This window comes from Galeopterus variegatus, unplaced genomic scaffold (assembly GCF_000696425.1).
Source record: "Galeopterus variegatus unplaced genomic scaffold, G_variegatus-3.0.2 Scaffold6435, whole genome shotgun sequence".
NCBI classification, from domain to species: Eukaryota; Metazoa; Chordata; class Mammalia; order Dermoptera; family Cynocephalidae; genus Galeopterus; species Galeopterus variegatus.
Genome location: NW_007732546.1, coordinates 28,149 through 42,296, shown reverse-complemented (window position 1 = coordinate 42,296; position 14,148 = coordinate 28,149). Strand labels below are relative to the sequence as shown.

General features: G+C 47.2%; 1 protein-coding gene across 1 annotated transcript in view; it reads left to right on the top strand.

Moving 5' to 3' along the window:
* The window catches only part of LOC103606282, a gene marked incomplete at both ends in the record, with an annotated part of 82,365 nt that extends 81,893 nt beyond the window's left edge, over positions 1–472 (top strand). Inside the window, one exon of the mRNA XM_008590890.1 lies at positions 80–472. Coding sequence (XP_008589112.1) covers positions 80–472 — 393 coding nt within the window. The remainder of the gene's footprint in view (positions 1–79) is intronic.
* Positions 473–14,148: the final 13,676 nt, after the last annotated feature.

The window sequence follows — 14,148 nt, the reverse complement described above, 5'->3', positions numbered from 1 at the left end:
GGCGGCGGCGGCGGCGGTGGCGGCGGCGTCCTCCGCATCGTTCGCCGCAGCGTAACCGGGAGCCCTTTACTCTTTGCAGAATGGCCCGCTTCGGAGACGAGATGCCGGCCCGCTACGGGGGAGGAGGCTCCGGGGCAGCCGCCGGGGTGGTCGTGGGCGCCGGAGGCGGGCGAGGAGCCGGGGGCAGCCGGCAGGGCGGGCAGCCCGGGGCGCAAAGGATGTACAAGCAGTCAATGGCCCAGAGAGCGCGGACCATGGCCCTCTACAACCCCATCCCCGTCCGACAGAACTGCCTCACGGTCAACCGGTCTCTATTCCTCTTCAGCGAGGACAACGTGGTGAGAAAATACGCCAAAAAGATCACCGAATGGCCATATCCTTTGCCCGAACCCCGGCACCTGCACCTGCCCCTCCACCCTCCACCCTCCGCCTCCTCTTCCAGGCTGGAGAGAGACCCGGGGCTTGATGGGAGGTGGGGGGGGGTCTTCCAGGGCCTGGGACAGGGGGCACCGGGGAGGAGTGTGCAGGATCTCTCCACCCCGAGCTGGGTTGAGCTACCGTGGAGGCTCGGGGGTGGGGGGAGAGCGGATCCCTCGTAAGGACCGATTCCAGGATGAGGGCTGGGCCCTGGGGTCGTACAGGGGCCTGGGTGGGGGCTTTGGAGGCAGTTCCGGAGGGGTCAGAGTTCTCCCGAATGAGCTTAGACCTGGCTGGGGCCTGGGCGCTTCTGGCCAGGTCAGGGGAGCCACGGGGGCCTTGGCTGGGCTGCCGTGGCCGCCCCTCAGCAGAATCTATGGGAGCCTCCAAGCCTAGTCCGAGCTGGGCGGCCTCTCCCTGCCTGCCCCAAGGTGGGGGCTGCACTTTTAGGGCAGGGCGCTTGGGGGCTCTCAGAGTAGGAGACCATGTGGCCTCCACACTGAGAAGCCAGCACTGGCCAGAGTTAATACCCCAGGGTGGGCCGCCGGCCCCATCTGGGGAGGAGAGTGCTGGGATGAGGGGGAGGGCTATTTTTCCCCATGTCTGTAGATCTCATCTCCTTAAGCTAGGGATCAGGGACTTCATCATCTTCTGGGGTGTAGAGATACGTATCCCATTTGCCTTATCTGAGCCCCTGGCCTGGGAAGACCCAATCTGGGCTATTTCAGTAAGAAAGAGCAAGGGAAAACGAGGTGGTGGGCCCTTCCTAGGGAGCCCTATCCAGCCTTGGGTTGGATTCAGCTACTTCCACCCTAAGGAGCTGGGAGGAGGGGATGCCTGGAGAATCAGCCTCTGTGTGGACATCTTGGGCAGGTAAACGCCTTTATACATATATTGAGGAACCAGAGGAAAAGGTGGAGACCACATTTTCCTCTACTAAGATGCTATCAAACTGCAGATCCGCTTGTGTTTCCTTAAATCTGTGCCTGCTTGAAATAAACCCTGAGGAGGGCTTAACATTCATTGAGATGTAGGCAGGCAAGGGTCGGTAATTAGTCGGGCTTTCTAGCAGTTATCTAAGCATGACCCAGATTCCAAGTGGGGGGACACACCCCAGGCTGGCCGGCCACCATGCCGTGCCCAAATGTGCTGCCCCTTGGCACGGTTCCAACCAGTTGCCCTCAGTGTAAAATGAACAGGCTGGATGGGTCCCTGGGGCTCAACAATGAACCCTCATCCCTTTTTTGTATGGTTTGAACTGTCAATAAGACTGGGCCCTTTGTGGTCCCAGGGTTGCTATTTTGAGGAGTGTGGTAGTGGGTGGATTTACTTTTAGGGGGCTCAAAATCACACCAGGCCCTTGCCTTCTGGGTCCTGAAATTGTAGCAGGGCGCGCTTAGGTTTTGGAGTGTGTGAATGCTCTACTTTGAAGGTGGTGAAAATTAAGAGGTTCAGCAGAGGTCTTTTGGGGGGAGCATACCCCAAACCACAGTGTCATCTCCATTGATGTCCAAGGCAGGAGCCAGGTCTTTGCCTCCTAAGTTCCAACTTCATGAAGGAGCTGGTCCTGAAGGTTAGAAATTCCTCTCCACTAGAGGCCCATTGAAGTGCTCAGGGGTCATGTGATTACTCTGTCCGTGAACAGTGAGTGGTGGGGGTCTTGGAGGATGTGGAGGCATCAGTGCGTGCACACTCAGATAGCTCCAGGGGGTGCCCAGGGCTTTTGATCGCCTGAATTTGGAGTCTTCTGAAAGGAAAGGAAGGAGGTGGAGAGTCCTGTTATGTCCTTAGCTCACCTCTGTCCAGCCTGAATCCTGCAGATCAGAGGGCTGTTGGCGAGGGAGGGGATTGCAGTGGCCCCTTAGGAGACGGAATCACGGGGAGTGGTGCAGGTGAATGGAGAGCACTGGTTGGTGCTTCAGCTTTTCTTTGGCTAGCTCGCTTAAGGCAATCTTGCTCTTGGTAGCTTTGTGATGAGTTTGTGCATTTTGCTCTCTGCAGAGTTTTTGTTCTCTATTTGGCCCGAGGTAGCAAACACATTATACAGCCCTACTCTGGAAGGGAAAAATCCCCACCCCCTAATCTGTCACCAAGCTGGGTCATCCTGGACTGAGCTTTCTCTGGAAGGGATGGAAAGGGGATGGACAGAGACTTGGGTGTGTGTTGGGGGGAAGGGCAGTGGAGGGGAGGGCTATTTAAGATAATTGAGTCCAGCGTAAGGAGATAGACTGTGTAAAAATGCCAAGGAACCAGGATACCAGGGCAGAACATTGAGTTTTATTATTATTATTATTCAAATACTTCTGCCATTAAAGAAAATTGTTTAAGTACGTATTCTGAACTTTCATGTATACGCAAAAATACACAAGTCAGATCCAGCTTCATAAATTTTCGCAAAGCGAACACACCCAGGCAACAAGCACCCAAGTCAAGAAACAACATAACAGCACCCCCTCCCTGAGAAAACCCCCTCATACCTCTCCCTGATTATTTCCCCCACTCAAGGGTAACTGCTGTCCTGACTTCTAACCCCACAGATTCATTCTGCCTCCTTTTGAACTTCATACAAATGGAATCCCACAGTATGTTCTTTTGCATCTGGCTTCTTTTGTTAGTGTCTATGAGATTCATCCACATTGCTGCAGGTAATTGTGGGTCATTCCTTCTCATTGCTCTGTAGTGTTTTATTGTGCGGCTTCCACCATCTACTTACTCATTCTACTGTGGATGGGCATTTGGGTAGTTTCCAGTTGTGCTGTTAGGAACATTCTTGCACATGTCTTCTGTTGAATCATTTTTCTGCATTTTCCTTGGATCTATACCTAGGAGTGGAATCGCCCCGCCACTTTTTGATGTGTGTGTGTAGTAGGACGTGTATTTGGAAATGGCATTTACTAAGGGTTGCAGGACAATATGGAAAGCAGGTTTCTCACTGTCTTGTGGAGGAGGAGTGAATGAATGTTTCATGAACTTGGCTTTATGCTCGTAGGGCCTAAGAATGTTACTTCCAAGTGCAAATTCCGGCATGGTGCACTGGTGGAGGGTGCAGACTTGCCTCCCCACACTCAGGGGCAATTTACCACTGTGATTCTTTCTTCTGTCCCCCAGCAGCTCAAGCTTGAAGTCAGCAATGAGATTTAAAGGTTCTTACTCGTTTTATTTTTCTCTTCCTAATAAGAAAACCCAAATGGAAGTCTTTGATGTTCAGATTTACATTGCTGCCTTTTTCTCTTCGAGTATGCCAGCAGCTAGACATCGTGACCACACAGCTGGGTTCCATGTTTTTCATTGATTGGAAGTGTGATTTAAATATGGCTGTGCTCAGATCTGTCAGCTCAGTAAGGTGTATCTGTCAACCTTCCTAGAGCCCCCCAACTTAATGTCACTCACTCCTTCTGATGTGCCACCAAGTGCCAATGTGAATGTCATCTTTTTAGCCCTCCCCATACCAGCAGGTCTCCCACTGAACATGGTGTAGAAATTTGGGCGATTGCAAGAGCTGTGGACTCAGGTCTGCATATTACCATTCTCGGTCTCCAGAATCACACACAGGATTCCAGTTTTTCATCCATGGTTGCAGGGATCTCAACAAGAAGCCAGAGTCACACTGACATCAGGTAACCTATGGACATTGGCTGATTGGCACTATTCCCTTTTTTTTTTTTTTAAGGAAAGGCTCTTTGTAGAGAAACAGTCTGCATGGGAATCAGAGGGAGCTCTGAGAGATGTGGGAGCACGTTATCAGGCTCTTGGCCTGCCCTGAAAAGTAGTATGTTCTAGAAGGTACTACTGTCAAGAGCAGGATGGTATAAACCATATGATCCTTCTCCTAAATCATCTTGGCTGGTATTTCCAGAAAAGCAAAATTCTGGGAAGTAAGAATTAGCATGGCCTTTCCATTGGAAGTTTTTTTCAATAAGGGTGCAATCCTTCTTCCACGATTCCAAAATCCAAAAGGCTCTGAAAACCAAAAGATGAGCTCATTGAGAAGACAAACCTAACCTGAACTGACTGGAGTTTATAGTTTTAGTTTATGGTTTTAATTTATCCCAGTTGGTGTGCATTTTGGTATGTTTTGTCACAGAAATGTTAGATATGCTTAAGGCATGCTGCTCCAACCTCCCACAGGGAGTGTTATGTGTATGTTGTAGTGTTTCTTAAACTTTCGTGTGTGGGGGGATTGTCTTGTGAAAATGAAGGTTCTTGTCCGACAGGTTTGGGGTGGGACCCAGGATGGTGTTTTTCCAACCAGCTTCTGGGGAGTCCCCATACTGCTAGTCGGTGGGCTGTGCTTACCTACACGTCCTGCTACCTTTTTTCTTCTCCTTAAAGATCACGTTTGTTGAGGTATAATTTATTTATAGCAAAATCCACCCTTTTTACATACTGTTATGAGTTTTGACAAATGCATGCAGTTTGTAGGCAAAACCAAGACATGGAACAATTTTGTCACCCCAAAACATCCCCTGGTGCCTCTCTGAGTCAGCATCCCACTCCCCCAGCCTCTTGCAATCACTGATCAGTTCTCCATCTCTATAGTGTTGCTTTTTTTCAGAAGGTCGTATAAATAGAATCACGCAGAATGTGGCCTTTTGAGTCTGGCTTCTTTCACTCAGCCTTTGAAATTCATTCATGTTGTTGTATATCAGTAGCTCTTCCTTTTTAGTGCTGAGTATTATTCCATGGTATGGATGGACCAGGATTTGTTCACCCATTTTCCAGACAAAGGATTTTTGGGATATTTCCATGTGGGATGATTATGAATAGAGCTGCTATAAACATTGGTGAATGGGGTTTAATGGGAACATTGGGGATATACATTTCATTTCTCTTGGGTAAATAAATACCCAGGCATGGGATTGCTGAGTTGTGTGGTAGGTGTGTGTTTAACTTTATAAGAGATGGCCAAACTGTTTTCCAAACTGGTTGTGCCATTTGATATTCCCACCTTTGTTATTTTTCTAAAAGCCCCAAGTTCTAAACTCCAAAGCACATCTGGCCTTGCGGCTTTAGGATTAGGGATATGGATTTGCAGAAAGTGATGGATTAGCAGCGTTAAATGCCTCTCAGAAAAATCGGAAAGGTTGAGGGTGTTGTTTGAAGCTATGTGCCTTCACTAGAGAGAGAGAAGGGGATGTCTGGGGTAAGGTGCATTGGTTCTGCTACTTGTCAGTAAAAACTGAACTCTGAGGTCATGAGACCCATCCATGCCTGTCACCCTGTTCTGTACCACTGCAACCCCACCATGCCTGGCCAAAGTAGGCACCCCATAAAAGTTTGTCAAGTGAATGAAAAAAGCCCCCCATCTTTACCTGTTCATCTATAAGTCATATAACATCTGATCTACCTTTGTGCCAGTGTTTTAGGTTTTTAGTGGGTTTCAGGTGTGGGGGGTTGGGAGGATATGCATGAGGTTATTAGCCCAATGGAGGTTTCTGAAATGCTAGTGCTTGAGCAGTTGGGGAGCAGTGGCCCCTTAAAGTCTCCCTTCAGGGGGCTGGCCCGGTGGCGCACTCGGTAGAGTGCGGCACTTGGGAGCATGGTGGCACTCCCGCCAAGGGTTTGGATCCCGTATAGAGACCGGTCCGCTCACTGGTTGAGCGCGGTGCGGGTGCGACACTGAGGGTTGCAATCCTGTTGCCGGTCACGGTACAGGCACGACACTGAGGGTTGCGATCCCGTTACCAGTCATGAAAAAAGACAAAAAGGAAATAAATAAATAAATAAATAAATAAAGTCTCCCTTCAGGGACTTGGAAGCATCTGTTGTGTCCTTGGAGCTTATATTTCCCACTCCCTGTTGTCCCCCAGTAGCAAGCACACATATGCACTTGCTCAGCAATAGAAAGCACCACTGGGAAGGTGGACTTCATCCAGAAATGGTCAGAGCCCAAGAGCTGTGTAGTTAGCGCATTTCCAAGAATGCTAACTCAGCCCTGGGGAAGGGGTGCCTGCCTTGAAAGATGGCAGAGAAGAGAGGAAAAGCACTCCAGACTCTGGGTTTTGAATCCTTCACTGGTGATGCTATTGTGGGCACCAGAGCCTCAGTTTCCTCACATGCATGATGAGGATGTTGCTTCTGGCAGCATCTTTCTTGGGGGGCTGTTGGGAGATTGAAGAAGGTTATGTTTGGAAAATGGTCAGCACAGTCTCCAGCATAGAAAAAGCCCCAAAATACAAGAGACATAGGACCAGAGAGTCATTTTTTCCCTTGGCATTCTTTTTTTGGAAACTTTGGCCAGAAACAAGGCTGTCTGGGTAGGAGCAGGAGCAAAGAGCCCCTCTGTGACTGGCTGGTGTGGGTTGATTGCCCGAGTGTGGCACTCTTTAAAGCAACTCTTAGACATTTTGTATTCTCCATTCTCTCTGGAAGCTTTTAGGGGGAAAAAAATCATGCCCACTTGACCCAGTTTTCTATTCTCTTCGGTCTAAGATAAAATTAATTCTCTTCCCGTCCCTTGGTCCCTCCCTCTGTGGGTGACAAGGTGAGGGAGTATTACAGTGTATAATTAGCTTCTCTACTTCCTCCTCCCACCCCTCCCCATCTCCTCCTTTGGAGCCAGTCAAGAGTCCAGCCCAGGATGGAGACCACAGGCTCAGGACAGCTTCTGTAGCCACCCCAGGTGTCCACTGCAAGCTTAGCTTTGGGGTTAGAATTTGGGTGCCACCCCCCCCCCCAATTCCCATCTTCCTTCTCTCTCATTCCCTAGGAGAATAGAGAAGGCAAGGAACATTCCTGGATAGGGAACCAGGTGGGTGGGCTCAGCAAATTGGATTTCAAAAACCATCAGGCATTGGCTCCTGTCAGTAGAGTGACCAACTATCCTGGTTTGCTTGGGACTGTTCTGGTTTTAGCCTCCGGGGAAACCCATCAGTCCTGGGCAAACTGGGACATTGGTCACCCTAGTGATGAGTTCGTAACAACAGAGAAAGAAGAGGGATGTTAGAGATAACGCCAATGACCAGGAAAGGGGAGAATTGGTTGCTTTTTTCCCTCTGAAAAGTAGAGAGTTTTCATTGGAATGAACACCGCTTTTGAAAGCTGCCTTTAGGCAGTTAATGCGAGAGAGATCCCAGCTATGAAGCAGAATGTCTGAGTTAAGTCCGGATCAAGTTTTGTGATCTTACTTTGGTCAGACATGGCTTTATCTTCCGTTCAGACTGAGAACAGCCTTGGGTCTTCCTTCAAAGTGCTTGGAGCTCAGGTTGCACCTGCAGTTAGGAACTAGCGGCCTTACCCCACCCCCAACCCCAGAATAACAGTACTCAAGAGGCAGCCCCTCTCTCTGGAGCCATGAGGGAAACTCAGATTAGTCGCCCACCTGGCAGTAAGTAATATTCACACGATTAAGTGCTGTTCCCATTTTAGGACTATGTATAAAAATATATATAATTTTAAACCAATTTTAAAAGTGTTTTTATACAAGCAGCGTTTGCAGGAGGGTGGAGTTTGGATGTTACCTTTTCATTCTCAAGAATAAATCGATGAGTTTATATCTTAAACAAGACACTGAAGTGGACTGAGAACTTGCTCTGTGGAGGGCTGCACAGGTCCTGACCTTCAGTCTGCTGTGTGCTTTTATCTCACTGGCCTTTATTATTTGGGCATGGGGCATGGTTAGGGACCACGCGGGCCATACTTGCTGCTATGAAATGTCTGGGGCATGTGTGCAGTCTGCACGGGAATGTGCTTGTTTGAGAAAAAGGACCAAGAGTGGAGGCTGAGAGGAGGGAAAGACACAGGGAGGTGATATTGGGAGGAGGTCAAGCATACAGGGCTTGGGAACAGGCAACCCTGGCTGCAAATCTCAGCTCCGGCTCCCAGTCATGGAGCCTGAGTCTTCCCATCTGAAAAATGGGGATAGTAGTCCTGTGTCCAGGGAGTTGTGGAAAGGTTCAAAGATACGATGTCCAGAAAGCAGGTGGCACGTATAATCACTCTGTAAAAAGTGGCTGAATCAGTGGGCTTTAGACTTTACGATGACCGCCTGTGTTGGTCTTGGTCATCATGCTGGCCCCGTGCCTGGCACCTCCAGGGGCTGAATACATAATTGGAGGGGGTGTTTTCTTGCACCTAAGTTTAACAGACTATTACTTTAATCCTATGCCAAGTTCACAACACACTGTCGATATGGTCTCTTCCACCCTTCCCTCACCATTTTTACTTATTTATTTTAATAATATAGGGAAGCCCTGGGAGACTGGCCACCTCAGTCAAGAGGTAGAATGCTGGTCCTCACAGCATGGTCGTTGGCCCCGCAGGGTCAGCATTCCCTCCTCTAGGGCACAGTTTCTTGCACTTGGGCATATGTCAGCATTACCTGGAGGGCTGGTGGCTGGACCTCACCCCCAGAGTTTCTGATGCAGGAGGTCTTGAGTGGAGTCTGTGAATTTGCTTTTCTAGCAAGCTCCCAGGTGGTGCTGATGCTGTGGGCCCAGGGAACACACTTTGAGAACCACTGAACTAGAACAAGACCAGTAACTTCTACCTGCAATCTCCCCGCTGCCTTTTCTTCCAGCCCCTTCCTCCCTCCCCTCCCCCAAAGGCAATCACTCTCTTGAGTTGTGTGTATCTTACTACCTTGCTTTTTTAAAAAAAGTTTTATGATTGTATTTATATATGCTTTAACAATATAAATTTAACTTTCCTTGTTTCTGAGCTTTTTCATCTGGGACTTACTCTTGTCTTTTTTTCCACTCAGCTCTGTGTTTCAAAGATTCATCTCTGTTGTTGAATGTGGCTGCGGGTCATTTATTTTCTCTGCTGTATAATATTGCATTCAGTGATGACAGAACAATTTATTTATCCATTTCCTTGGTGATGGACATTTGGGCTGTTTCTAGTGTTTTGTTTTTTTGTTTTTGTTTTGTTTTCTTTCTGTCATGAATAGTGCTGCTGTGTTGAATCAATAATTTTGAATGAATGAATTCAAGGTGTTAATATTAGTCTGTGAGGGGCCGGCCCGATGGCGCACTACTACAGTGCACCGCTTGGGAGCGCGGCAGCGCTCCCGCCGAGGGTTCGGATCCCACATACAGACCGGCCGCTCACTGGCTGAGCGAGGTGCGGGCGCAACACCAAGGGTTGCGATCCCGTTGCCGGTCCCGGTCCGGTCCGGGCGCGACACTGAGTGTTGCGATCCGTTGCCGGTCACGAAAAAAGACAAAAAGGAAAAAATATATATATTAGTCTGTGTACTTGGGAATCTACCTTCAGCTAGAGTCAGCTGAGATTCGTCAGCATTTATGGGACACCGGCCATCAAACAGGCACTGGCTCAGCCATTTCATAGTCTGATCATCATTCCGTCTATGGGCTAGGTCGACCAGATAGCCCTTGCTCCTGCTTGAATCTGTGTATTAGACATTAGCACTTGACATGGTTGTAGAGAAACAGTATGGCTGAGATGACAGCATGGATTCTAGAGGCAGGTGGGAGTCCAAATGTCAACTCTGCTAGTCACTAACTGTGTGACCTTGGGCAAGCCCCTTAAGTGTTTTGTGCCTCACTTTCCCAGTCTGCCCAACGGGGATTCTAATAGCACCTATCTTGGAAGATTAAATGAGTTAATGCATGTGATGTTTAGGATGGTAACTGGCACTTAGTAAGCACTATGTTTTTATATGGAAGGATGGATGAATTTATTTGGGTGGCCGTGTTTGGGCTTCTCTGACCCAGTTCTTGGAATAGTGTCTGGCACACAGTAGGTGCTGTGTTAAGTGTTAATACTCTGCCCTTTCCTGCCAAGGCTGTTGACTCCTTTGACCTCCTTTATTCTTGGCTTATATATTCTCCAATGGATAGCCGAGATGAAAACAGGTCTTGTTGTTTGTCAGTACTACAATTCTGTGATACCCCAGCCTGAGCAGGATTTCTCCCACCGCTCAGCAATCCTTTTCTGTGTTGCTAATTGACTTCCTCTCCTATGCCCTGTGCCCCAATGCCAGATTCTCTCCAGTCTCCACAGCCTACCCTTCCTCTAACCATGCTCTCTCCCTAGCCTTGTCCTTTCCCTAAAAGCACCATTGAAAACATCAAATACTTCAAAGCAGTGAGAATAGGGGAGCTTCTGTGAGGGTCTTACAAGGACTTGGAGAATTTGGGTCTTGCACAAATTGGAATAGTCGGAAATGTTTATGGACTTGAATTATCTTTGGAAGAGTTATAGGATGCAAATCACAATGCTGTCTTTTAAGTTATGGATCGTGGATGGATGTTTGTGGTCTAAGGCGGAGGAGGTAGTGTTGGGTGAGGGGATAGGTGGATGGATGAATGGGATGGAAGAAAGAAGGATGGATGGATGAGAGAAAAAAGGATGGATAAATGGGTGACTAGATGGGTACGTGGATGGGTTATAAGTGGGCAGTTAAGTAGATTGATAGATGACTGTATGGGTGGGTGAACAGATGGATGGATGGGTGGATGACTGAATAAGTGGAATACTGGATGGACTGGTGTATGGGTGATACATGGGTGGATGAATAGATAGGCAGATGTAGACTGGGTTGAAAGGTGAAAAGATGACCGGATGGATCGGTGAATGGACAGGTGGATGGATAATGGGTGGGTCTCTGTGTTTGGGTGTCTCTGACATTTGGTGTTCTTATTGACTTGGGAATGACCAAGTCTCTCCACTTACCACCCTAGTTATGACTTTTCCAGCATCAAGTGAATCTTGCATGCTTTGGTAAAGACCAGTAAGAGTGTGTATTTATGTCTTACCTCTCTAATTAGGAAGCTCCTTGAGGGTTGCATCTCTCAACAGTTCCTGCACAATGTCATGCTTAAGTATTTGATTGAGTAATGGTGAGGAAAATAAAGTGTTGTTGATAAAGATTTTTAAAATCCTGGAAACACCTGATTTTGTTTCTTTCTGCACTGGGACTGAGAGTGGAATTCCTTGGATTTTGCTCCATCCATGGATAGAACAATATGTAGTGGGGGGCTGGTAGAGTATCTCTCTTCCAAGCATGTTGGGTAAATGCCCCAGATTCTTACCCACTAGTCAGAGATTACAGATTACAGATGCAACAGGGTCCTATAAGGCCCCACATGATCTCGTCCCTGTTTTGAGATCTTCTCTTCCATTCTCTATCCTTTGCACTTTGTGCCCACACCTGGCTCATTTTCATCTCACGGCATTTTCGCTGGCTGCTCTCTCTTCCTGTATCACTGTTCCTCCAGGTCTCCCCATGGCTAGCTCCTTCTCTTCATTCATGGCTCAATTCTTTTCATTTATTGGACATCTCAAATATGAAGAATAATATGAAATATATGTATACTCTCCCATCCAGAATCTCTGAAGACATTTTAATATATTTCATTCTATATCTTTTGATGGATATAAACTTTTGTGAGCACATTTCCAAACCACTAGATATTCTTGGAAAACATCAGGGCTACCATGTATAGTAGTGCATGTTGCATACTGCACAAAAGTAGCATATCACATACTTGAGGCACCATACAGCTGTATATTTATTATTTCAGTATCCCAGCTGATGATTGAGTATCTTGTTCTAATGAAATAAAGATATTATGACAATTTTTGACAGATGGACCTAACAACATGGAAAGGGGTGCCTTGTTTAAATTCATACAGTGGTGCTCTATGGGTTGGCAGCAACCTTTTATTAACAACAGACTTTTGTTAATATCTGATGATATTCCACTTTAAGGATGTATTATACTTCCTGTAACCATCTCCAGTTGTTGGTTTTGACATTATAAATAACAGTGCGTGAACACCTTTGTGTGTGGACCTCTGTCCAAGGTTCTGATAATTTTCAGAATGAAATTCCCGTCTGTATACAGCACTCAAGTTCCTAGTTGAAACTCTGTTATCACTTTTTTTGAATATGTAGAAGGAATTTTGAGACCAGGTGACTGGCATATTCAGGATGTTGATTATGGGGAGCAGAGAAAGAACAGTTAATTGATTTGGAATTTTTCCTGGGCTTCATGTAAAGCAGTGCTTTTGAATTGGGGGCGATTTTGCCCCCAAGGGAACTTTTGGCAATGTCTGGAGACATTTTTGGTTATCACGAATTTGGGGGGGTGGGGGTGCTACTGGCATCTTGTGGGTAGCAGCCAGGGATGCTATTAAGCATCCTAAAATACACAGGATAGCCCCTCACAGTAAAGAATTAGCCAGCCCAAGATGTCAATAGTGCTGAGATTGAGAAATCCGTGGGGGTGCTACTGGCATCTTGTGGGTAGCAGCCAGGGATGCTATTAAGCATCCTAAAATACACAGGACAGCCCCTCACAGTAAAGAATTAGCCAGCCCAAGATGTCAATAGTGCTGAGATTGAGAAATCCTGATGTCAGAGATGTCACAGGTTTCTTCGAGAAGAGTGGGTGGATTTAGGGTTTTTGGATGACTTAAATTTAATTTACAGTTTCTCTTCCTAGCTGGGTGTCTAAGCCAGTTTTCTGTGAACTTTAGATCCCACACGATCAGCAACATGCTTGCTACTGACAGATTCGTTGATGTAAATATAGATGAGTATATAGAAGGAAATCTCAGCTGGAGTTGGAAAATGTTGGAATGAAAGCTGCTGCGGCCTCCCCTTCTCTTTTCTCCTTCTGTTGCCCCGTTTTAAAATCGTGCCTCACTTTCTTTGGACTCCTGGCATGGTAAGCGCTGCTGTAGACTGTGGTTCTATATTCCCTTATTCCCCACACCCAGAGTTGACCTTGGGCATGTCGAGGAGACAGACCTCTGGAGCAGATTAGCTTACAGATGTGAGGGGGAGAGGAGAGAATTCATTCATTCACTCATTCATAAGTGTTTATTGAGCACTTACTATGTGCCAGGCAAGTTGGGAGAGATGAGGACAGGGAGGTGACAGGGTGGATTGTTCAGGGGTTGTGGTCCACAGCAAGGATTTTGTTTTACTCCAAAGGAAATGGCATAATCTCCCCCCACCCTTTTCCCTGGAATACCTATACTTTTTGTTTTCTATAAAAAAAATACGGTCATTTTGTGTATATATTTAGAGACGGGCTGTTTTTCCACCACTCCTAGCCACACTGCAATGATAGTCCTGGTAATAAAGTCTTTGCACACATCTGTAACTATTTTCTTAGGACAGATTCCTGGAAATGGCATGGCTGGGTCACATGTTGGGCTTTTGGGCTAGGTTGCAAGGAACAGGAAATGTGTGCCCTTTCAGACTCTGAGGTTGTCTTTCCCTGACCATGTGTCCTAACTGGGTTACCCGTGATTTTACATTTTCACCATTTGGATAAGTGAAAAGTGGAATCCTCTTGTGCTGCAATGTGCATTTCTTCAGTGACCGAAGATGCAGAGCATTTTCTAGATCTGTGTGGGCTGTTTGGACCCTTTGCTCTGTTTTCTCAGGGACATTCTTCACAGGTGTCTTTTGGAGGATTGAGCCAGGTTCTACAGAAACTGAGGGGTTCCATGGCTCTGTGTGGGATTTAAGCCAGCCCAGTGCAGTGGTGAAGAGGGAGGCTGGAGAGCCAGGCTGACTGGGTTTGAACCCCAGCTCTGCTTCTTTTCATCCACATCACCTTGTATAAATCACTTAGCCCCCCTGGGCCTCAGTTTCCTTATCCATAAAATGGGTATAAAATCAGTGCCCACCTCATGGGGTTATTGTAAGGATGCAAACAGCACTCAGAACAGTGCCTGGCATACGATGGGTGCTGAACAAGAGTTTGCATGAATTATTATTATAGGCATTAGCCTCCTCTCTCCCCAATG